Here is a 26,050-nt window from a genome sequence, read left to right as displayed (position 1 = left end):
AAGCAGGGACCTCCTCCCATACCAAGGAGTGGTGCTTACTCATGCAAACAGCTACAGCCCTAGAAGCCAAGCTACGAGCAGGTAGCTGGGTGGGGGATTCATGCAAGAAGGGAGCAGTTTGGCTAGAGGGAATAGCCCTCACTGACCCTCAGCAGGGCAGTGTGCTTTTCTGTGGCCTCAGGTGGAGCAGTAATGGGCCACAAGTAGAGCTAGGGGTTCAGAGGCTACCTGCACCACTGCTATCCCTGCCAGATGGGGCTCCTGGAGGCTGGTTTGCTCCTTTGCCATGTGTAATCGAGGACGTCCACGGGCGCAGCCCTGCCTTGGTGACTTTACTGATGTGAGAACAAACCGGAGCTGTAAATAACTGACCCATGGATGCTACATTCTGGTATTGTCTACCTTGTAGAGCCTTGTTTATTGTCCAGTTTGACTTACAGATAGGCGATGTGCTCTAGGTAGAAGAAAGTGCAAGTAGTGACTAACGGAAACGGCGCTTTGTGTGTATCAGCTGTTACGCCAGCATCGAGGGAGGATGGCGCAAACAGTTATCCCAGTGGGCTGCAGAATGGCGTGGGGGTGTAGAAGCAATGCCATGATGGTGACAGCAAATGGCACCGTGTGTGCTGCTCAGTGGCTAACCCAAAGCAATGCCTAAGGACTGTTTAAGGCTTTCAGTGGCCAAACCCCCTATTAGGTACAACATGGGAAGGAACTGTTAGATCCAAAGGGACTGAATTTCAACCAGCAGCAGACAGCCTACACAAAATCTCATGGCAACAGCACAGAGCACCATCTCAGGTGCCTCCTCAATCCCAACAGACTGTGGAGGTGGCCATTACCTGAGAAAACTGACTGGCTAGCTGGGGGGGGATATCTTTGGGGGATTATGAATAACTCACGATGCCCTGTTACACCTGATTGCTATGCTATTGATTGTAATCAGTTTGTTCTGTATGTGGTTGCATCTATATAGGTGTACCCGGTGAAGATCCTGCCACCTGCAACGCTTGGTAGCGCAAGTTCATCACTACTAGACCCCAGCAGTGAGAGCAGGGGGTGTGACAGCGCAGCCCGTCCAATATGCCTTGGGCTGAGGGACATGGGGCATCTGCGGTACAACTACAGCACTCTCAGTCACCTGCAACGTCTGGCATGGGTTAAGGAGGGGGCTGTGGCAAAAACCTAGGAAGTTAGAGTTATATCCTGAATGACTAGGTGGTCCTGAAGCTCCCTAGCTAGCCTCCGCTTAGGTGAAACAGTGAACTTGGTATGATGTGAGTAACAAAAAGAGCTTCGTAAGGACCAAGATTATCAGGCCCTGATAGTGACTGGTTAATTGTCTGGGCCTTATTAACTTTTACTGTTCATTTCATGCTCAGTGGGTGGATACACCCGTGAAAGTTTAAGCTATTTGTAAACTAATGATGTATGATCCGAGTGGGCGTACTGTGGCCTCGCCTTGGCCAGGAGCGGAGTTCAGTGTGAATTAGCCGAGTGAGGCGAGCTGTGGCCAACAGGGCGGTGCAAGCAAGAACTGAGTATTTCCATTGCGTGGGCTGTGGATCAACATCTGACAGAAAAGCACGTGAGACTGCTGGGAAGGCATACAGCGGCCTTATTGTGGACTGATCTGATTAGTGGCCTGTGCTGGCATCTGGCTATAATCAGCAGTAGAGATTGGTGCCAGGGTAGATGTGCTGACGTGAATGTCTGACACAGGGTAGGAGCGGAGTGTCCGAGGCCCAACCATTATGTGGGGGAGCTGAGCTTTGCCCAGGAGCCTGATGCTCACACTCCTCTGTGCCATCTCCCTGGAGTAGTAATCGGGGATGGTCATTTCCCTGACATTGCCTATCCCTCGCTCAGTCCACTTAATACACTGAACGTAGCAGTGTCATGTCCTTTCCCCACTGTAATCTCAATTTCCTAAATTAATACTCATATTAATCTAAAATGAAAGAGACGGCTGGAAAATTCAAAAACAGAATGAATCTGTAACTATGGTGCTACACTCAGAAATTTTCTAAAAAGGATAGTGGGTCAGACACCTCCCACTTGCCTGCTCTCTGTAATTTTTCCAGAATTTGAGACCCACAAGGACCTATGTCAAGAACCTATGCATAAAGATATAAACCACTTCAGATTACATGCATTAAGCTTCCACTGTAGTTAATTTGTCTTTCTTCAATATCCTTTTTGGCCAAAAGTTTTCTTTTTGTACTTTCTTTTAATGATTCCTCATCAAGTCAGTTTACAATTAGAAAGATGACTTTTCTAAACCAAATAACATTTGAATTAAGTTTCTATTACAGGTGTCTAATCCATGACCTGGGAACATGGAAGTGCTGAAATCCCTGGGGTAAATGCAGCCATAGCTTTTATGTTCTGTTTGACATCTGCATTATGAATACTTAAAATAAGGTTCCTCTTTGTGTACTTACACAAGGAAAAAAAAATTCTCCCTTTTTGTAACATCTTAGATTGGCTTTAAAATGGTACAGCAGACACTGTACACTGGATTTGGCAGCTCCAGGTTCTGCTGTGTCTCCTTGGCTGCGTGCGGTCAGCCGGGAATCACAGAATCAACCAGGTTGGAAGAGACCTCAGGGATCATCGAGTCCAACTGTTGCCCTGACACCACCCTGTCAACTAGACCATGGCACTAAGTGCCATGTCCAGTCTTTTCTTAAACACATCCAGAGATGGTGACTCCACCACCTCCCTGGGCAGCCCATTCCAATGTCTAATAACCCTTTCTGTAAAGAAATTCTTCCTGATGTCCAACCTGAACCTCCCCTGGCGAAGCTTGAGGCTGTGCCCTCTTGTCCTATCGCTAGTTGCCCGGGAGAAGAGGCCAACTCCCACCTCACTACAACCTCCCTTCAGGTAGTTGTAGACTGCAATAAGGTCACCTCGGAGCCTCCTCTTCTCCAGGCTAAACAACCCCAGCTCCCTCAGCCGTTCCTCGTAGGTCAGACCCTCCAGACCCTTCACCAGCTTGGTCGCCCTCCTCTGGACTCGCTCCAGCACCTCAACATCTTTCTTGAAGTGCGGGGCCCAGAACTGGACACAGTATTCAAGGTGCAGCCTCACCAGTGCCGAGTACAGAGGGATGATCTCTTCCCTAGACCGGCTGGCTACACTATTCCTAATAGAGGCCAGGATGCCATTGGCCTTCTTGGCCACCTGGGCACACTGCTGGCTCATGTTTAGCCAGCTGTCGATCAGCACCCCCAGGTCTCTTTCCACCGGGCCGCTTTCTAACCACTCTTCCCCCAGCCTGTAGAGCTGCATGGGGCTGTTGTGGCCGAAGTGTAAGACCCGGCACTTGTTCTTGTTGAACCTCATGCCGTTGGTCTTGGCCCATCTATCTAACCTGTCCAGATCCCTCTGTAGGGCCTTCCTACCCTCCAGCAGATCGACACTGCCACCCAGCTTGGTGTCATCTGCAAATTTACTGAGGGTGCACTCAATCCCTACGTCTAGATCATCTATAAAGATATTGAACAGCACCGGCCCCAGAACTGAGCCCTGGGGAACACCGCTAGTGACCGGCCGCCAGCTGGACTTTGCCCCATTCACCACCACTCTCTGGGCTCGGCCATCCAGCCAGTTTTTAACCCATTTAAGAGTCCACCCTTCCAAGCCCTGGGCAGCCAGTTTGTCCAGGAGGATGCTGTGGGAGACAGTGTCGAATGCCTTACTGAAGTCTAGATAGACTACATCCACAGCCCTGCCCTCATCTACTAAGCGGGTCACTTTGTCATAGAAGGAGACCAGGTTGGTCGAGCAGGGGAAGAGCAGCAGTGCCCAGCCTGACTCGGGCGCTGCTCCTCCTGCAGCCCTGCCACATGGCAGCTCTGCTCCTGCACACTGGGGTGCAGGAAGAGGCTCCTAAAAGGGAGAAATGGTAGCCAGAAAGCAATGGAAGGAGAAAAAGGGCTTGTCTGTGGTAGATTAGGACAGAAATCAGCACCTGAGAGTCCTGCTGAAGAGCAGGGTGGCAGCGACATGAGGCTTTGAGTGTAGATAAGAATTAGAGAGGAGGAGGGGGCTGGGTTGCAAAGGAGAGATGTATCTGAATAGTGTGATAGGGAGATCCTTAATAATACACCGGGGCTCTGCTTGCTTCCACCTTCTGCCCTGTGTACACTGTTGTACTCTAACCACTGGTTTAATACCACTGGTATAATCCAAATTTATTGCAGTACCTCCCAACTAATAGCTATATTAATTCTGATAACCCTACAGCACATTTATTGTAGGATGAGTAGAAGAGTCCTTAGAACATCATTCTTTTACTCTACATCCACCATTCTGAAGTGACTCAGGGTGTGTCCAGTAGGAGTTCACAGGCTGTAGATATAGGATTGTTAAGTATTGAGTAAGGAACTTAGATTTTCAAATAGAGACATTTAGTCTTTTTAAGGTCCATAGTAGGTCTCCAGGAAGTATCTGGCAACATTAAAAAATGAACTGTCAAACCTCAGGCTGCAATGTCTACCCTCCACCCCCCAGAACGTGCGGAGTGCTACGCCAGAGGAAAGGCTGATGATCTGTTTATGAAAAAACCCCATGAACCAGGGAACATGGAGCCACAAACATGGAAGAACACTTCAAACTCTGACCTTTCACTCTTTGTATCTCGATATCGTCTCAAAAAAGAAAAAATCTGCCTTGGTGCTGAAGGTTGTTGTGTCATGGGCCCAAAACGTTGCTTTGCTTCAGGCTGCAGAGGAGGTTGTGATGACTTTACTTTAAAAATGCAGATTGTAGTCATCTACAGCTGAGCTCTTCAGGTGGCTTGTATTTTGTATTGAGATGAAATGAACAGCAGCCCAAAAGTGCCTGTCCCACCTCACTGAAAATGAGTGCGTCTGAGGTAAACATCTACAGGACGGACATAGTTTGGACAGGTGAGTCATACTCTCTGTTTCTGTAAGTGAAGTACAATGTAGGAAGAATCTTGACTCTTCAAGATGCTGAATAAAAGCACCACATTGGCTTCCTCCTGACATTCAAACAGAGGGTTTAACGTGATTTGAAATTGTTGGTGATTTTTTTGTGGAATGAAGGGCTTCATCATTGCAGGTACAGGACCAATCTTTCTCTTACCTACTTGTTATTCTTTATGTCCATTGCAAATTAAATTTTGTCTTGTACCTTTCCCCCCCTGCTACTCATCAGTAGTTTCCTAAAAATACCGAGCAGTATGAGTGATTTTGTTTCCTGAAAATACCGAGCAGCCTATCTCCTGATGTATATCTTCCCAAATAGATACCCACTAGATAAAATTCCTCACTGTCACAAGCTCAGTTGCTTGGATAACTGTTAGTTGTTCAAACAAATGATACGGCATATTTCTTTGCAAGTCCAGCACAAGCCCTATGTTTGACCACCTTTGTTTCTATGCCCGCAACCTCTCCCACCCCCCCGTTGCTGCTGTGAATAAGATAAATTGTACTTCAGAGATGTGTGTTTTTCCCCAGCTTTCTGTAGTGCAGACAGACATACACATTACAGATGTCTGAAGTTAAGTGAGATGGATCCCATGGTTCCAGTCTGATCAAGGTCCTCTGACATATCTGGATGCCATCTACCAATATCTTTACTGTGAGAGCAGTTGTTCATGTCCACCAGTAATGCATATTTCATCAATTTCAAGACAGAAACACTAGAAAAGGAGCTGAACATATCTAACAGAGAAAATCTGAAGCGAACATCTTACAGGAAAAAGCCTTTACTTGAAGTTATAGTCTGCTTTCTCTATAGAGGAGCAGAAGACTTGGACTCTATTAAATGAACATTTTGGGATTCATGGCAAAAGGCTATTTGTCCTAAAAGTGGGGGTGATATTTTACTGAAGAGTCTTAATGGCTAATAAAAGTAATTTAAAATGGAGTCATCTTTTGTGTTTTAAAATATTGTTGGGAACTGAAATGGAAATACAATACTTGATATGCATGCTAGTACATTTATCCAGCTTTTCTGTTAAAGTTCTGAGCAGCACTTTTTATGTCTTAAGTATTTCCATAACCTCCAGTTTACCCAATAAACTTTCCCACTTTTAAAAAGAACCTGCTGAAATAATTATAAGAACCAACCCCCTTCTCCCCCCAGCCCCATTTTAAAAAACATTTCTGAAAATGGAGGCTTATACATTCATTAGACTTTCACTGTATAAAAATGTACAGTGGCTTTATTGACATGTACATTCCATTATGTTTACAGCTGCAAGATATGAGGCACACTCAGTATTGCACTTCATTAAAATTTCAGGCTCAAACATAACCCGGAAGTTTAAATGAAACTGCTGTTGTAATTTAATAATTCTTATACAGGACAAACATTGATACCTTTATATACAGCGTGATACTTGTTACATTTATGCCTTCCTAACACAATTTTTTTTTTTATAACAGTCTAGGAAATAAACCAGAATATTCCTCTTTCCCATCCCCACTTGTGATGCGTTACAATTGTACAAGATTACAAAAAGTCAGTATACAATAATCAATATTTTTTTCTTTCTCCTGAAAGCCAGCATCATTCATAGTCCACAGACACACAGATCCTTTAATAGCAATTATTTATTTGTAAATGTCCAATGTTTCCTAGCCGATGACTGTAATGGCCACATGCAAACACCTCACAAGTTTGGATGTCTCGGTTCCAAAAATGTCAATATCTCACAGCAAGAATTATGTACATGGTATTTGGCATCCTTCTTGCACTGTAAATTGTTCCTTTTACCTGGGTTATGAAATGGTCCCGTCCTCATCCCGGCTGGACTTTATTTTCAGGACACTTGAGGGATGAGGGCACCTGTTTTGCTCTGGTAAAAAAAAAAATGCTAGACTAAAAAGTGTGAGCATTTCTGCAAACCCCACAACCCAGAGCAAATTCTTCACCAGTGGGTGGATGGACAACATGAAGTGGACATTCTGTTCCTTCAAGTTGTTTACCTTTGGGACCTACAGTGAATTTAAGGGTGAGGGGGGAAAAAGAGAAGAAAAAAAAAAAATGAATGCTTACAGACAATGTAAATAAACATATATTGCATTTCCTCAAAAACATGCTAAGTGAAGGCAATACATCTATAATACGAATTTATAAGGCATCAAAAATGAAGGCTTAAGAAACAGCAGATAGAAAGGTGCTTTCACACAAATTCAAGCAAGAAGTCTAAAGGCCTAATAGGCCAAGAGAAAAAATGTCAGATCTGACAAAACATGATCAAAAACTGTTAGCTCCTTAAAACAGTTATGTCCAACGTTGAATTGGTATTTGAAGAAAAAAACCCAGATGATCAAACTGCCGTGTAATTTAAAATAAATCAAATTCAAAGTAAAAAAGGCAAAAAACTTATAGGGAGAATCACTAAAATAAGTTTAATCTCATTAATACTGTGGAAGAAATTAGCACAATTGAAAAGAAAAATTGATAAATATGACCAAGAGTTACACTCTGCAGTAAACAGTAATTCTAACGTTATACCAGGAATCATATTTTTTTTTTGTTTACTTCTTTCATGTAAATATCTTAATCAAAAAGATCTCTCCCTTTTTTTTTTTTTTTTAGGTAAATAATAGCAAGGTTTTAATAGCAATATTTCAGCAAGGTAAATATGATTTATTGAGACCAAATCAATGGCACATGAAGTTAGAAACTAAGGCATTAGAATTTTTTACAATATAATTTTAACACATCATTACACATCTGAAGTCTGAATTGGTGTAGGTAAATTGAAATGTCTTTCTATATTGAAGTATCTAATGTTTAAAGGATCAGTGTGATGCCACTGCCTGTATTATTGGCAGAAAAACAAATCAAAAGTGTGCATAGAACAAACCCATTCTAATATCATTCAAGATACTGAATTTAAAATTCGTATGACTGACCCTGTGGTTTTCCTAAAAATTATCCGCAAGAAAAGATAAGAATATCAATTAGAACTAATTACTTATCTCGAACTGTGGTAAATTTGCTTTGTAAAAATACTACCTGCAGGACAGTGTGGGAGTTCTTCTTTAGGGATGCTTGTCATTCTTTGGAAATCATCATGGCAAGCATTGCAAAAATGCGTTGTCCCAAAACAGAAAAAAACAGCAACTGAACAGCAGTAGCGGCATTTGTACTCTAAGAAATCTGTACCGTGTTTGGGACACATCTAAACAGAAAGAAAACAAATGCTGATAAATGAAGTAGCCATGCTGTAACCATCCAAACAACACATTTCTACATCCCGTAGTATAGGCTGATGTTATACAATATTACACAATACGTAGAATTATAAATGACTGTGAATTATTGTACAGCTCTGGTACTTGGAGCTTCAGAATGAAATAAAAACACAAATACAAGTTCTTTGCTCACCTGAGCCCTTGAAACATCAGAGCATGCACCGCAAATAAGTTCTCTTGGATCGTAGTCATCTCCTTGTCCAGCCTCAGCATCGCAACGAGCTTCGCCACCAAAATATGCCTTAATTTTATGTAAAAGTGATTGGATATTAAACCAGAGACAACTATTATTTTAACAAAATCGACTTCTACGGGGAAAATGATGAATAACAGCCATTACAGTAGTCTCCACTCTTGACTCTAGAGGCACTAATACAATGTCTCTCAATCTCAGGATAAACAAGACCGAAAATGGTGCAACATACTCTGGTCTATGCAAGTGACTGTAAGGCTTTTGAAAGAATGTTTGGATGCTCTATGAACTGTACATACAAAAGACAGGACTGCGGCTGAAGGCAGCAGAGAAACATTCTACCAGGAGGGATTTTTACTAGCCAAAAGGAGTATCAGTTTTTATGCTCATTTGGGATCCCTTACAATTAGAATTTGGCAATTTTCTGCAAATTCCTTCCACTTTCTCATCTTATTCTACCAGGACATACTGGGCACAAAAACGCACCAAGTACGACTGCCAATTTTGATGAATTTCCTCATATACTGAAGTGTTTTCACATGGAGTGGTGAGATGAGGCAATGAGTAACTTCCTTCCTTCCTTCGTTACCATTTACTAATTAGACAATGCACAAAATTCTTGCTCTCAGCAGTTCTCGCCTTTTCGCAGTGGAAAAGAGGGACAGGGAAAGTGGTCTCAAGGCAACTATGAGGAAGGAAAAACTTAAGAAGCCCACCTTCCCCCAAACTCCGCAGACTAAAAAGAAAGGGGAGAGTCCTATGGAAGGTATGTCAGGGAATTAGGTAGTTGGGGTGAACAGGTGCTGTTTCTTTCTGGAGGAAAGAAGTTAGAAATTAGATAATTGAATGTTGCTGTTCGGACATATGGACACAGTACAAAAGGGAATAACGAGATACAAGGGAAGGAAAAAGAGGGCACTGAAATACTGAGTATTAAATAGTGGAAAGAAAGTGTAATGAAAACCAGGGACAGGACTAAAAACTGGGGAAAATAAGATGAAAAAAGAAATTATTTTTGTAAGGGGTCAAAAAAGGCAGCAGGCAAGTTGCTGCTAAAGCATAAGGAGTGAAAATTGATTAACTGTGTGAGGCAGGAACAAAAGTGAACTGATTAACCATAGTAATGAGCTAGGGGGATTCATTACTGCTCTTCTCTAGCATATGGAAGTTAATGCTTTCTCCTCTTATTTCCAAATTGTGCATTTCCATTTAACAAAAAAATTACTAGGGTTTCCCTTGAAAATCTTATCATGAAATTGCCTTAATCCATTCATTCCGAAGGGAAAAAGGAAAAAGATGGGATCAAGATGGAGTCTAAAATCAGCTTCAGATGGAAAGAAGCAATGGGTTCAGTGATTACCCAAAATTTCTCTAACCATAGTCTTTAACCATAGATAAAGAATGTTTGTCTCTTCTCTGCTGGTGAGGAAACCAGGGGCTGTTTGTATATGATTTTTGTCTTCTGGATAATTTCCATATTCTCCACCTGAAGTAAACTGTACATATATGACCCAGAGTCCATCAGGCTAGACCACACATTTCCTCTTTCTACACACTTTTTATTTTTCTAATGCTTCTGGCCATCATCTCCATAGTTGCTGCACTTCAAAGGCACTCAAGATGCCAAGATCTGAACTTGGGTGTAATCGGTTAAGGGTGGCAGAGTTTCCTAATCCCCATCCTGGACAACTGTGCTATCATCAATGAAAATTAGAGAAGACTCTTCCCATCTTTTGAGACTATCACTGAAGAAAACCACAACCACCTGTTGGCTTACAATAGTGGTCGCTTTTTTGCCCCAAACTCACTGTTTACTGCAGTTCCAATCAACTCCAACTTGGGTAAATGTAATATTTAGGTGGAATCTGAGTGAGGAACTCTCCATATCAAAAAGTCAGAATGAAGCCTATAGTTATACTATTTTAATGTTCATGTAAAGTCTGAGTTGGAAGTGGGACAAAGAGATGGTTGGTGTTGTAACACAGTATCCTCTGCACATTCTTCTAGGAAGGCTAGCACCTCAATATGCTTTTGCTTTCTGAATCGCTTTGTATATACATCTGAGCTTTATGAGGTGCGACACTATGTGCATCGAACTTGCTCAACACTTCTTAAAACACAATTTAATGACATAATTTCTTTTCCTGCTTTCCTACTCCACACACAATATACTAAATATATGGTCCATTCTTTAAGAAATTACTTTTTGAAACTGTAACATACATTTAATTTGAGAAGTACTAATCGTCATACCTTTTTGCACTTGTAGCAAACATAGTAAGCATATCGGTTCATAGCAAAGCCAGCTGGGTCATTATAAAATCTAACGCCTGGTGTTGTGATGGCCTCACTCTTGTGCAACCCTTCATACTCCAATCTCATTAGCGCTTTTCTCCTTACATCTTCATAGAGTTCTTTGATTGGATCAAGCAAATCCTTTAATACTGTATGATTGATTTTGTTCTGAAATAAAAAACTGATTAAAATATCTTGTACCTTTATTACAACAGCTGTGATAATTAGTGTTATGGTCAAACACAAATAGCGTAATGGATGTCATATAAACCTAAGAGCTCAGGCAATGGAAATTTCAAAAATGGCTGATATAGTATATACTTTATTTGCTGCAAAAACAGTAACCAGGAATGCTTTTTATATGGCCTTTTGTTATATTAAATCATCAGCCCTTATGACGGACTAACAACCACAGAGGGATGGTGAAGGGCACACAAAATATTCACCACAGCACAGGAATATGCTGATGTATGTTTTTTCTAATTTTAGTCCTTTTCGACTTACTGCTCAGCAGTTAAGAATGATGACTGACAGTCCTCTATGCCAGGTCTTTATCATTTAATAGTCATAAATGACCATCAATATAAATTACCAAAATACAGCAAGAAGGAAGAAACACAGCATGCAGAAACGGCTGACCATTCACAAATTTCATATTCCCAGGGTGTTAGGGTGCTCTCCTTTCCAGCAGCTATCACATGCTTTTGCTTATAGCAATTATGATTTTGTAGTGTACAGGAGGAATTTTTAGTCATTTAAGCTGAACTAAGTACATATATTCATTCTTCAGCTCTGTTGTCATACTGAAAAGCAAAGCAGCTTTAAAAGGGGTTAGTGAAATAGAGAAGCCAAGTTTCTTGCTTCAGATAATGTGCATTAAGATTACTTTTTGCCTCCCACCAGCCTGAAATACTGGGAATTTCCAAGCTGTTGGTGCTAAGAATAAAACAGCATTAAGATAATGTCTGCATTATGCTTTCTTTTTAAGAGGACCCTTACTTCAGGGAACAGTAGGAGAAGGTAAAAAGATGCATCAATGGTACCCTTTATTAAATGACATGCAAAACTAAGGAAACAAGTGACGTATAACTAATTTCTATTGTAACAAGCAATATATAATTAGAAAAAAAAAGGAAAAACAAAGACAGTACTAGGTAACTTTTTTGACCTAGGCAATAAACACACAGCTCATTTACCTTGCAAATAGGACAGGACATAAACCCAAAAGTTATCCTTGGCCCAAGCCATCTGTTTTCTAGTACTCGTTGACAGCATTGCAAATGGAAAACGTGGCTGCAGTCCAGCTTTAGAAAAGAATAAATGTATGTGAACACTGAAGTTACATTAACCACTAAAACAGCAGCAGTTATTTGCTTTTAAGTGGCAATATATATCAATTCCAAAATTAATTTATTTAAAAACCTAGAAGACCCCTATTTTCTTCTTAAGAAAAGAGAAAGAATATAAAATAGTAATTAAAATCATAACCTTTCCACTCCAAAACCATCAGTGGATATATGAAATATATCCATTAATTACCTCAGTTGTTTTTCCTCACTTAAAAAATACCATATATTTTAAATAAAGTAAACACAGCAAACTGAATTGATACAATCTGCTTTCTTTAAATAGCAGTAATGCCAAACAAAAAGAAAGCTTTTTAAGTAACTTACGTACTGTTACGGTGTCTGTTTTGAAATTTTCAAGAGTATAATTTGAGGGACTTTATATTTTCACTTCTTCCACACTTAACATTACGGTGATAATACTAATATTTTAAAAGGGGGAAAAAAAAAGATAAACCTGGATAGCTGGTGCTGCTGAAAGTGCTTCAGTAAAGCAGATCATGCACATGTCATCAGCATCTTGTTTAAGAGTTGTAGCGTTCTTATCACAGCCATGCAAGCATGGCAAACAGTGCTCTTCATTCTTAACGCCTCCACATGGATGGCCACAGGGCTGTGTCTTGCTGCAGGCAATTTTAGCATACTCCTATTAAAAGTAAATAGTTAATTAATCTTTTTGTCTCCTCCTGAGAATGGTTTGATATAGCGTCGCTTTTTGAAGGATTGCTGGTTTGTGCAGTAAACTAAGATGAAAGAATCATGATTCATGTTGTCTACTGCTACAGCAGGTACTCGGGGAAAACGGCACATTTTGTGTACTTGAAGTAGAACTGAACCTTTGTTTACTTCTGAATAGCAATGGTATAATGAGCCATACTTTTTAAATTTTAACTTTTAATTTTAATATAAAGAGAAATATTCTTTAATCCTCCATGTGTATTTTGTATATTAATTGCCTCCTGCATAAACATTGCTTGCCCTGTGTTAACAGCCTTTAAGATATCTGCAGATTTAGGTCCTTCAGGAAAGGTATGAAGTAACACTCTTAAGAACACATTATGAGCTGATCATTAACCAGCATAAAGCACTTTTATATGGAAATGGTATTTTAACCACCTCTAATTCCTATCCCTAATAAGTAGAAACTTATAAAATTTGCCCAGAAGCTAACAGCAAATTGAACTGAATTAATTAACACTAATATAATATGTTCAATAGGCTGAGAGAGGAAAAGAAGAAAAATTTGCCACACAAACAGAAATAAACAGGGTGGGATAAGAAACTGGTTAGGATTTGGCTCTTTACCAATTGTACCTGTACTGTAGGGTACAAAACCACTCAGGACACAGGGATACAGCTGACAAACCTGGCCAAGTCTTAAATGTTCTGTGCTCACATAGTAAACAGGCTGTTACACAAACTACTTATCAAGCTTTCCAGGACATTAGACTTTATGTTGACAGTGTATATTTTATTTTATACTTGGAACACTATTGTGAAAACTTGAGATGCTTTTGAAGTTAATAATGAAACTACACATTTACAAACTTGAAAGTATTTGAATTACAATATAATATTCAATATTCAAATCTTTTCATATGAGAGGTCTGATTTAAAATGGACCACAGGGATGAACAAGGTTTACTCAAAATAAGGAATCAATTTGATGCTGTAGTCCTTTCTATTTATGTAATTCATGATGATTGATATTTGTTAATACACACCTGGCAGTCTGTATCAGAACAAACGCTTCCCACTGCTGATAATTCTGTTCCACTCCTACAACCACAGAAACGACATGCTTCAGAACTGCTGGTGGTTGGTTTGCCTAGGTCCGCAAAAGTAAACAAAACCGAAAATTGTTGTAATGAAACACAAGGGACTGATATTCTAACAACAGACATCTAAACAACAATCACAGAAAACAACCAGAAAAACAGCAATGCTTACGCAGTTAAACTATTTTATTTTTATTAACAAATAATTAAAAGCATTGCCCTAAAGCAGGTGAAAACCCCAACTGTTTTTTTTAGACAAATGCTCATGTAAAAGGTAAAAATAATCAGGATAAAAAGCAAGTAATAACAGCTGTGTTTTACCTGTCTGTTCTCTAAACTCCACCATAGCCTTCATAGTTTTAGAATCTGCTAACGCCATCAGCCAGAAAAGTTTGGTCCTACCACAACCCTCGTGGAGATCAACTTTGATAGCTTCCTCTTCTTCTTTGAATACCTGTCAGGTTAACCAAACAGATAATAGCTAGCATCTCTGTGTTATTTTTGCCACTATCTCTTTGCGTTTTCATCAGATGCTTTATGGATTCTGCAGAGTTTGTCTGCTGCAAGCTGATTTTTTTTATGCATTCCATAATTTGTACATATTGCAGAATAGACAGATAAAAGCTTTGTGTTTTAAAAAGTAAAAATATATAAAATTAACACTTGAGCTAACATGTCTGGGAAACAATAGAGCAGCAATGCTAAGAAGAGAGCTGCACAACTCATCCAGTAGGCCACAGTACATTAAAACCACAAGATAACATTAGAAATATCTTCACATAACCATGCTAGTAGTTTATCAAAGCAATATTGATAATTATGGTCTTAATAATATGTACTATATAATAAAAATTATAGAAGTGTGTAATATGAATATTTTTGACTTTCACATAAATACACAGTGGATACTTCTGGCTACAATGAGGAAAATTCAAAAGTTTTTCAAAATCAAAAAACTGCATGAGATCCTTAGTGGACTTCATACAGTCTCTTCTTTTTCTCCTTTCTTAAGTTTTGAGGGCAGTTCTGTTTTCATTCATTTCACCTGCAATGCAATAAAAGTTAGAATTTTCCTGGGTATGGATGTATACACTCAATTTACACTTTGTTTTATTCTTATTAGAATCAGGAAAAAAAACCCCTAATTGTTTCACAAAGGATTCGCATAAGCAGGTCCTAGTAACTTACAGGCTGTCCTTTCTTGGAGGGAGAGAATATACATTAAAGAGGTATGTATGACAGAAGTTGGACAAAAACCAGGAAGCTAACAGAAAACAGGAGACAGACAACATGGCAGAATTTAAAATTCAAATTGAGGGGATTAACATGAGAGATGTAAAGGTAAAGGTGGTGAATAAAGTAAAAGTTTAAACATGCTTTCAGAAGTAAATAGGAAAATCTGTTAAGTAGCTATTTTGGACAGATAAAAGGAGAGATGTGAGGACTTCTATGAGACAAGAACTTACTTTTTATCAACTGTAATCTGAACAGGCTATATAGGAGAAATCAGAAAAATAAATGAGACTAGACTGTGCTGTGCCATGACAGAAGAGTAGAGATATAAAACTGTCATCTTAGGATGACAAAACAGGAAAATTTCAAAGGGGATTGCAAAGATTCTGGCTAAGAAATAGATCACATATCCATGTGGAACTTCCAGGCTGAGTCTATGCTGCAAATGCTGAGGCACCAAGAAGGAGATCTGTAGAGTGAAACTCGGTGCCAACGATCTGAAGTTTACATCACACATGCTCTAGACTAGCTGACCCCTCGCACTGAATGACCGTTAGCAGTGTGCCCCTGTCTCTATCTTTTTTTGTTGTTTTTAGTTGCACCTGAATGGAATCCAGTTCACGCACTCCAAGGCTGCTCTGTAACACAAATCAAAGCATGGTATGGAGATAATGAAATCTGCTTCAAAAGCCCATTCCTGATCCTAACTAAAAAAGCTAATGTAGATGCACTCTAGGAGAGGGAGAAGAGGAATGATTTCCATTGAATTAACTTTATTAATGAGATTTATTGTTTTAGCCTTATTAGAAATGTAAGTAGTCAGAGGGAAAGGGGAAAATAAAGGACCACAAAAACCACAAAAGAAAAAGTCAAGAAAGAGGAAACGTTCCGTAGTTTCAGAAGTATTCTTCAACATTAATTTCAATGAGAAAAAGAACTATTCCAAGGAAAATGTAGTTTCAGATTTAAAGACGAAGAGGATAAGAGAGTCATGCGAAAGAACAGTAATTAGCAGAGTACAAAGCAATTTGTAAAACTCATCTAGGGAAATCAAAGAGGAAAGATGTTTCAAACCTAAAAATAACACCAAAAGAAATCAGGAAATTTTTGAGCTTATGGATATGACAGCATATTTCTCTGTGAAAAGACAGTGAGACCTGGAGGAATATTGAAAAATAAGAGAAGACTGACATAAGGGAACCAGTAGGAATATTTGCTGTCAAGTGGTTTTCCTGGATATTAAAAAATGTATATACATTAAAAATTAAGGAGTTGACAAGCACAGACTCATGATAGAAGTAGTAAAGGAGATATAATTTAACAGGAATAAAGAACCACTGTATACTTAAGAAAGTCTATACAGTTCCTAGATTTTCCTAAAAAAATGTTCCTAAACTAACATTGTTTAGTTACAAGAGAACAAGAGAGAAGACAGCTGATGTAGCATAAGAGTTAGACTTAGGGACTGCTACATGATTTTCCAATCTTCTTCAAAAGACAAAGGACAAGAGAATTTAACTAAAAACAACTAAAAAGAATTAAATGGAAACTTATCTATCCCATCTCAAACATAAAAGAAAATACCGTTTTCAGATTTGATTCTTGCTACAGCCTTTTGCTTATGTATTAACTGGGGAAATACACACAATGGATGCAGTGCATACAACATGATGTCATGTATACTCTACCTGTCTCTGATGAGTTTTTGTTCGCCGATGGAGATGAAGGAATCGGTCACAATCTGTACACAAATTCCCACAGACATTACATAAAATGATTGCAGCAGTTTCACCATCATCATGGTTATCACACATTGGCTGAAAAAATTAAGAAAAAATATGAAATAACCGTCTCTTTATTAAATCCCTCATTTCCTTTCAGCATCTGTTTTTATTCTCCCCCAGTCATACCCCAAATTAATAAGAGGGGATAAAGAGCTTGTTTAGACTATGAACTGTATCTTTAGAATAATCTGTATCTAAATAATTAACTCCTGGACACAAAAAGCCCCAATTTACTACATCAGTTCTCCTGATATTCTTCATCTCGTATTTTGCATGATGTAGCAAAAATGTGCTTTTCAACAATATAGTTGAGACATCATTTCAACTAGTCTGAGAAGGGATTTAGGTGGTAACAATGGGTTACGGGCATGTTAACAGAAAAGTTCAGAGATATGAGTACTCAGGTCAGTCAATATGCATGATATTTACCCTTAATTACTTTGATATGGCATGTTTATTCTGCTCAAACATCTAATCAAACCTGTAGGTCATCTATAACTCAGAGAGAATACAGTTGAAGTAACCAACTTCAAAATCCACCACAAAATTAAGTTGCTCTACTGATGTAAGTTTTTTTAGAAAACAACATAGTTCTGTTTTGTGGTTCAAAATATCTGTACAAATAGAGTTCAATGACTGACTTTGATCATGTATATGCATATGTCCAAGAACAAGTTTCTATCGTACATCCAGAACATGTGGTTTCCATGATACTGCTCATGCAGCTTAGAACAGAATCCTTTCAACAGCAGTCCTAGTAGGGGGAACACAGTTCACCTCAACATTTGAATATCCTGGTATAAAACAGTATTGGGGAATTTTCAGGCTGGGTCCTTGTATCCCTGCTTGACTGTGTCTTGGCTGTTCCTCTGACATTTCCAAAGCTCTACAGAAGTCCCTTGACTTTCTTAATCACCTCAGAAACCTTTGTGTCTGCTTCCTTCTCAGCAGAGTTTTAGTCCTTGCTGCTGCAGCTCTGTGTCTCCTGTATTCTCTTTCTACCTACACTAAACTGCTTTGGAGGCTTCTTTGCTCTAAGCATCCTCAGTTGCTAGCGGGAAGGCACAATCTTCCCTGGCCTCCCACAGGGATCCACCTAACCAAGTTATAAAGAGACCAGCTTCATTATTTTGCTCTTCCCAGATTCATATTAAAAAAATCATAAGCTTTTTGACATCCTGAAAAACATAGACAGAAACTCGATTAATCTGTCATATTCCATATTAAATTTGTAAATCCTCTGGGTAAATGGTAGCTTTACTAAATTCAGTTAGAAAGAGTTTCTTTCTCTTTGGGGTAATCACTCTCTACTGAGATAGGGAAGAGGAAGCTAAATTATGGAGAAGTTATTGAGGAACATGAAAGAATTTACTTTATTATGCGACAGAGATCCAGATAGAAAGAAAAAAGCTCTGATAAAGGGTGTCGTATTAACTGAGTCAATCTACTCTCAGAAATCCATCCTACAGGTGTTAGGAAGGCCTTGCTCCATCCTGAATATCAGTAGAATTGCTACCTTATTGTTTTAAGTTGGAATTTTTGTTTTCTGAGTAGCGCTTGTCTAGGACACAAATACTTCAAACACGTATGTGCAATTTCCCCTGGGGACAATTGGGAGGAATAAGGTAGGCCAAGTCTGCCTTTCCCTATCATTATTCTAAACTCTTTGACTACTGAGTAAATCAAAATAAACACAAAAAGATACGATTTTCAGTCTCACCATCTGTTTCTGTTGTCCGTCCTTTCCCATCCATCTTCCTGAGGATAGTCTATCAACATGATCCTGATCAAGTACACAGAGGGATGCTAAGGCCAGCCATAGCTATTGAAAGGCAAGGTAGAATTAAATGTTTTACATAAAATACTAAAAAAAAAAAAAAAAATCCCAAATACTAAAAATATAAACTTTGGCATACAAGAATGTCACTGTTACCTGCAAACGGTATCATTGTTAGCTGAAGCCTGCCCATACAAAGCAAGTGTTTTCTTTTCCAAAAGAAGTCAAGCACACAATAAAACTTATTGAACTTTTGGGAAGTACCTTGTTTCTTTCAGGTGTGTCACTTTATGGTCGTATATACAGTAGTTAGCACACAAGAGAGAAACAGTGAAGAAAGATCAACCACAGTATAGTATAGAGAAATATGGCAAATACAGACTCGCATATCACTCCCAAACATTGCAGGCTTTGGGGGAGAAGAAATTCAAGGACACAGACTAATAAAAAAAACCCCAAACCAACAAAACTTTAGCTCAATGAGACAGGTTTCCCTATGTTCTCTCCTCACTGCATGGGGCATTTGAGATTACCTAGAAAAGGGTTCTGAGCTAGCTGTTCTTCAGAGGAAGCTTTCCTCTCTTCCTCTCCATTGACTACAGTGAAATCCTAAAGTGATGAGCTACATGAGGATAATTTGTTGGTAAGCCTGCAACCCAACCCAAACTGAAATGCACTTGACAGCTGCATTTTGCAATAGGCTTTGATCAAAGGTTTGATTTGAACAAAATTATTTTAACTAAAAAATTCTACTGGACTCCCCCCCAAAATGCACACCTCCATGACAGAACTAAGTTCATTCACACGGAGAGCTAGGCTGACGTTCAGGGCTCCTCTGAGACCTGATTTAACTAACACAGTGACAGCAGGAGCTGGTGATACTCTGAGACCATGTCTTCCAAAGAGCAGAGAATGTATGAGTAAGGCGATGAAAAGGACAACTGGCACAGCCTTTGAAGATGGAAAAGAACACGAGCGTCAAATGCCTGTAACCATTGCAAACCTCTTCTTTTACATGTGATTATTATGCTTGAGAAGCCAAAATCTCTGCTCCCTAAGATGGTAGGAATGTCATAATATACAAGTATGCTTTACATCGTATTTCAAGCAATCTATTAAGGTTAAGTTAGTCCAAGTTTCTCTGTCATGGAAGAAGTAAAGACAAAGAAAGAAAAGCACCCCAGGTAAATAATAAAGGGTTCAGCAAGTGATTTTTCATTTTGAGACTAAAACACAGGTGAAACTTAGCTTAATTGTCCTAGAGAATGTTTGTTACTGAGTGTTTTCATAATAGCCTTCAGATGCAGCAGCTGATGACCTAGAAGTCACAGCACTTAAAATAATCCTGTAGAGAGCTGGAAAAAGACAGCTGATACATATTGTGCCATTTTCCTTGCTGATCTCATAAATTTAGTAAAAGGCAAGTATCACAAACTTAACGCAGAATTAACTCAAGGATAAAACCCTAAATGTATAAGCATAACACTCATTCTTCATTACCTGGGAGGTACCCAAGATACATATTTAATCAAAATTCAGTTTTTACTGGTGTATTTCTGCCACAAAGAAGAAAACTCAATCTGCTGTGACACAGAGAGAGAAAGACTTTTATTAGAACAAACAGTGATTGCATTAGTTAGGATACCTGTCCATTATGCACACAGTTAGATTAGGAGAATATAAACTGTATACTGTATGCATTGTTTCCTGAAACAACATGTATAAGGAAGGTTTTCCTAAAATATAGGAAGGCTCTTGGATGGGCTCTTACTGCACATTTACAATGAATTAATGTTAAGTTTAGTGAAGTTCTTACTCTGGTTGTTGCAATGCACCTCACTGGTGATCTGTATTCTTCTTCCATTTTGGTCAGAGCTATGATGGTTTCAGCAATAGCATTCTTTGTCACACGGGACCAAGCTTCTGACAGATGACCCTGTTAAAGAGGAAACTCAATTTATTACACATTTTATTAAGAACAACTAAAACTGTAATGAGACCTGCTACAAGCAACATCAAGTTAGGATCTCAAGTTAGAATAGAAAAGGAGGAAGTCAGGGATGACTTTGACAAATCAGGTATTTTCAAATCAGACAGAGCTGGTAAAAATTAGCGCTCAAGTACTCAGGTGACTGACTGAGGTAGTCTCTGAGCAACTTATTGGAATAACTAACTTGGAATAGGTAGAGGGCATATGATTTGGAGAATGAAAGGGTGTATTCCTAAAGTCCCGCCCCGAGAAAGAAAGATGCAGAGCTGGAGCACGAATTAGTGGCTGTGAACAACACACAGATTACAGTGGGTTCCTAGAGAAATTAGCTTCACTTGCCTAGCTCAGCCTTCCTGAATACTCTACACAGTTTCTGTATTTGAAAGAGATAAAGAGGAGTACACAGGAAACATCAGAACAACAGCATACATTCCAAACCAACCTTAAAGATTCTGAGCGTATGGCACTGACTTATAACCTAAAGTTCCCGATTCAGAGACTGCTGAATCCTTAAATTTGTAATGTAATCTCTAAATTTCTAAACCTCATGCTAAAAGTGACAGAAATAATTGAGACTCACTGGACTCTAAAAAAAGGAAGCTACAGAGACTAACTCAGATGTAGGTACCTACACATTGCAAATGTTGAAAAAGTTAAGTGAAAGGAATCACATTTGTAACTCTTACAAAGTGGTTAGTAAGACTGATGTCACCCTACTGATAATTAGCAGCTCTAAAAGCCTCAAAGAAAGGTTTTTAAACTAGGACTCCTCTATTCCTCCACCCTCTTTTGGGTAACAGCGCCAAATCCCCGAACAAGTTTGGAGCATACCTAAACCACAGAAGTCCCTTACAAAACGTAATCAAGAAATGTTATTACTCCCACCCTTGAACGGCTTCAGTCAGGTCTCCCTCATCTAGAATGAAGGGAATAAAGTTCAGGTCTCTTCTTCATACAAGAGGAGAGAAAGGTCTTTCCTGTTTGGCTACTGAACACTTTAGAGTAAACTCAGTCCCAATAATTCCCTTAGGAGCTGCTACACTTTACGTAACCAATTCAGAATCTACTGAATGAGGGATTTATATTCACATCTGAGAGGACTAGACTTTATCTGACTGACTTGATCTCTTCCTTTTTTATAATAAATAGTTACATATTCATTCCAAGTAAAATGGCTTAAACAAGAGAATTCAAGACCCACACCAGTATACCCAACAGCCAGCACTACTGGAAAACTATCAGGTATGTGGGAGACTGAGCCTAGCATACTCTGGATATGCATACCAGTTGCCATATCTGACTCCAGAGCTTTAAGACTTTCCTACTAACTTCTGCAATGGTTTTGGAGAACCAGATATTAGCAAATGCAACAGTTTCATGGGTGAAGGTCTTGAATGGCTAGAGGAGCTGCTTAAACAAAACCACAAACATCTGATTCTAGTCAGCCAGCCATTTTCTGTTTCTACTAATCTCTCTCTTTTATTCCTGGCAAAGGTCTCTGCTCAGCTTAGTTTTAATCAGCTGTTCATTAAGGGATAGGCTCTCCAATCATCATGGGAGCCTGAATCCCATAAAACAAGGACCACAGCGTTTGCTTCAAAAGACTTGCCCAGTACTATTTAAAAATGCTGCAGAAGAGAATCCACTATTTCCCTGACGTTTTCCTACTTACCCAAAGCATACCTACCGACGATGGCTACAAATGGTACTAGCAACAACCCTTAAAAAAAAAAAAAATCTTGAACAAATTACCCTTCCCCTCCCAAATCCATTCCCAATATATGTTGCATCTTATACACTGAAAGAAGTGGAGTGCCTGAGAAAAACATATGGGCATATACAGACAGGGGGCACCACATTAATCCTGTCATTTACTATCTTCTAAGTACTTGTCTTTGCAACTGCTATTTTTTTTTGGACCTAGTTTTTATATGTAATTTCCTAAAATGTTGATAAAGTAAGCAGAAACAAAAATCCATCATGTGGAAACACAGTGGTGCCTACAACAGGCCTTTCCCCTCTAGTCACCGGAGCAAGTGAAGCAAAGACTAAGTGATCATTTTATGCATAAACTGGCACTGCTGAGGGACAAGACACACTTTAATTGTAACTCTTAACTAAAGATGAATTGTGAGATTCTGAAATCTTGTGGTCAGAATCAACAGTAGCAGTTGCAGAGAATTCCCATCCAGCTTCAGCACTTTGAGAAGGGATCTCCTTAATCTAAGCACAGTGAATGGTTTAGAAAATAGGACTCCAAAGCTGAACATACTGAAACAGCTTTCAAAGGGTAATCACAGAGGAAAATCTGGGTCATTTAGAGCATCTCACTGAAAGAGGTACAGAATTAAGGAAAACCAAGAACAACCCCATGTACCAGTACAAGTTGGGGGCAGACCTGTTGGAGACCAGCGTAGGGGAAAGGGACCTGGGGGTCCTAGTGGACAACAGGATGACCATGAGCCAGCAATGTGCCCTTGTGGCCAAGAAGGCCAATGGCATCCTGGGGTGTATTAGAAGGGGTGTGGTCAGCAGGTCAAGAGAGGTTCTCCTCCCCCTCTACTCTGCCCTGGTGAGGCCGCATCTGGAGTATTGTGTCCAGTTCTGGGCCCCTCAGTTCAAGAAGGACAGGGAACTGCTAGAGAGAGTCCAGCACAGAGCCACGAAGATGATTAAGGGGGTGGAACATCTCCCTTATGAGGAGAGGCTGAGGGAGCTGGGTCTCTTTAGCTTAGAGAAGAGGAGACTGAGGGGTGACCTCATTAATGTTTATAAATATGTAAAGGGCAAGTGTCATGAGGATGGAGCCAGGCTCTTCTCAGTGACATCCCTTGACAGGACAAGGGGCAATGGGTGCAAACTGGAACACAGGAGGTTCCACTTAAATATGAGGAAAAACTTCTTTACGGTGAGGGTGACCGAACACTGGAACAGGCTGCCCAGAGAGGTTGTGGAGTCTCCTTCTCTGGAGACATTCAAAACCCGCCTGGACGCGTTCCTGTGTGATATGGTCTAGGCAATCCTGCTCCGGCAGGGGGATTGGACTAGATGATCTTTCGAGGTCCCTTCCAATCCCCAACATTCTGTGATTCTGTGATTCTGTGAAAACCAACCTCCCACCTAAACTCCTTTCCCCTAAACATATACAAAACCTTTTTTTTTTTTTTTTGGCAATATTGTTTCTGGGAAATAGCTGAATCACTTTTCATCAAACTCTTCTGACAAAAAACTTCCCTGAAGCAGATACAACTCTGGAAAATTTCAGCCCAGATGGTTAAAGTAATAAACAACTACAAATGTAGATTTCAGTAAGACTGAAAGAAGCCAATCTTAACATGCAGTCTTAACAAGAAACTCCACATATAAAATCTACATACAGCTACATGAAAACACCACTATTATCTTACTCCACAGACACTTTTTACTTTTCAATTGGAGTTCTGAGTGCTCAAGACTTAAAAAATTAGGCTTCTAAGTTAATAATGTAGAAAAAGAGACACAATTATTGTTTACCACTTAAATTTCTGGTACAAGGGACTTATTGAAAAGCTTATTTCAAAAATGGATTTCTGTTTAGCAGAATCAGAAGTGAATTCCTACTGCTCCTAGGCCTAGACTCTATGCAGAATACTATACCTTTTTCTTCTTGAGACCAACTCACATTTAACAGCTCAACCCAATACTAAATGCAATAGAAAGTAATGAAAAAATGTACTCATTATCAGAAATATTTGAAAACCCTCCACACATTTAAAGGATAGAAACTTACTGCTGCCATGTCTTTAATGAGTTTAATAATGATCTCTGAAATCTGTGTAGGTGTCGAACCCTTCATCCACCAATGACTTTCACCTCGCCGAATGTAGCTGTGAAAGACATATGGTAATACATGAAATAAATTCAAGTAATTAGTGACTACTTGTCAAAATCTACCACAAAGAAATAGTGCACATGTTCAGCATATGGTAGGTTGCAGGCTGGGGTTTATTTATTTTTTTTTTTAAATCAAACTTACTAATAACATGAGACATACTGTCAAAGTGTTACACATTTTTTCTGTTTATAAAACAAAGATCATAAAAGAAAACATAACTGACTTCAAACACTCTAATTATTTTGTGCCTTTAGCTTAAGAATATATACATATTTTCAAACAAACCTGGAATTGAAGATCATTGGAAGTGTGACTGTAGTAACTCCTTTGCCTGCAGTAGTGCCAGCTGTCCCTGTTATAGTTGTTCCTTTGGCTTTTAGCTGTACAGTGAGAGCTTTGGCAATGCATCCCAAAAACATGTCTAAGATACCTAGCTTATTCCAATCTCCTTTTTCTGTTGAGTGAATGATATCACTTATATCTGCTGGTGGAAGAGACTTCACTCCTATAATACTAGCCAGGCGACTAGGGGTTACCTCAGGCAAGACACGTCTTAGTAATGATGTCACCTGGAGAAAAAATCAGAACACCACAATTCTTACAAAGACAGCTGGAGTTTTCAAGGAAAATCAAATAAAAGTATTTTTTTCTTCTTCACAAGGTATTTCAATAAGAAAGACTGAATCTACCTTCTGTACTTCAATCACACCTGTAAGAAATTCTGTAAGGCTTCTATCTTGCTTTGAAGTTTATTATTATTAATATACCCAGTGAGACAAGGCCAAAGAGTCCAGAACCAACCTCACTCAAACAATACTTAGTCTTCATAGAATAATAAAAATACGCTTGGTACTGTTCTTATGATAACAGTGATAGAGATGTTTGTACAACTCTGATTTGCTTGCACGTTACAGACATGTTACCCACTTTGCATATAATCTTAAGATATATATCTTTAGATACAGTCTTTAGATGACAGAAACTGTGGTAGAACCATTAAGAGACACTTTAGACTTCTGAAAACAAAGTACTTGCCTTGAGGTACTGAGAATCATGATACTCTCTTCGCCCTCTAGTTTTCCTTGTGATATTCTAACTGGAATTTTTTGAAAAGGAAATCTGTGCCAATTGCTCCGTATCTAACAGGACCCATCTTGAAATTATATGCTTCAACCTTACCAGCCGGTGGAATTGGGGTTGAAATTGGCTATATCATGCAAAGTTTGGTCCAAATCAGGATGTATGAAAGCTTAAGGAGTAAACATTTCCTATGTAATTTCTCAGGCCTTCAATGTTCTCTTGAAAAACTGTTACTTTTTTAGAAAAAAAAAAAGTATACTGAATACTGTGAAGTTCAGATTCACTGAAGAATCCTTTGCAACATCACTCCAAAACAAAGGCTGTGCGCTTACGTAAAAGACCCCCATTAGGACACACAAAATTACTAATTGCTCTTGTGCATCCTACTTCATTTCAGCAACAACCCCTGCCAAGCAAACTGTATGTTTCTTTGATGTACGGTTTGAGAAAGCAA

General features: G+C 39.2%; 1 protein-coding gene across 14 annotated transcripts in view; it reads right to left on the bottom strand.

Moving 5' to 3' along the window:
- Window positions 1–6,168: 6,168 nt before the first annotated feature.
- The window catches only part of MYCBP2 (MYC binding protein 2), a 204,691-nt gene continuing 184,809 nt past the window's right edge, over window positions 6,169–26,050 (bottom strand). For all 14 annotated transcript variants that reach the window (XM_068395507.1, XM_068395508.1, XM_068395513.1 and 11 more), the window contains 13 exons: window positions 24,802–25,085; window positions 24,412–24,508; window positions 20,469–20,588; window positions 18,596–18,697; window positions 16,780–16,908; window positions 14,180–14,312; window positions 13,805–13,908; window positions 12,538–12,726; window positions 11,931–12,038; window positions 10,693–10,902; window positions 8,380–8,487; window positions 8,008–8,173; window positions 6,169–6,977 (listed from right to left, as the gene is read on the bottom strand). In XM_068395507.1, coding sequence (XP_068251608.1) covers window positions 6,862–6,977; window positions 8,008–8,173; window positions 8,380–8,487; window positions 10,693–10,902; window positions 11,931–12,038; window positions 12,538–12,726; window positions 13,805–13,908; window positions 14,180–14,312; window positions 16,780–16,908; window positions 18,596–18,697; window positions 20,469–20,588; window positions 24,412–24,508; window positions 24,802–25,085 — 1,866 coding nt within the window. In that variant the 3' untranslated portion in view covers window positions 6,169–6,861. The remainder of the gene's footprint in view (window positions 6,978–8,007; window positions 8,174–8,379; window positions 8,488–10,692; window positions 10,903–11,930; window positions 12,039–12,537; window positions 12,727–13,804; window positions 13,909–14,179; window positions 14,313–16,779; window positions 16,909–18,595; window positions 18,698–20,468; window positions 20,589–24,411; window positions 24,509–24,801; window positions 25,086–26,050) is intronic.

Source organism: Nyctibius grandis, chromosome 2, assembly GCF_013368605.1.
Source record: "Nyctibius grandis isolate bNycGra1 chromosome 2, bNycGra1.pri, whole genome shotgun sequence".
Taxonomy (NCBI): Eukaryota; Metazoa; Chordata; class Aves; order Nyctibiiformes; family Nyctibiidae; genus Nyctibius; species Nyctibius grandis.
Note: the sequence above shows the minus strand (reverse complement) of the source record. Positions and strands in the feature narration are given on the sequence as shown.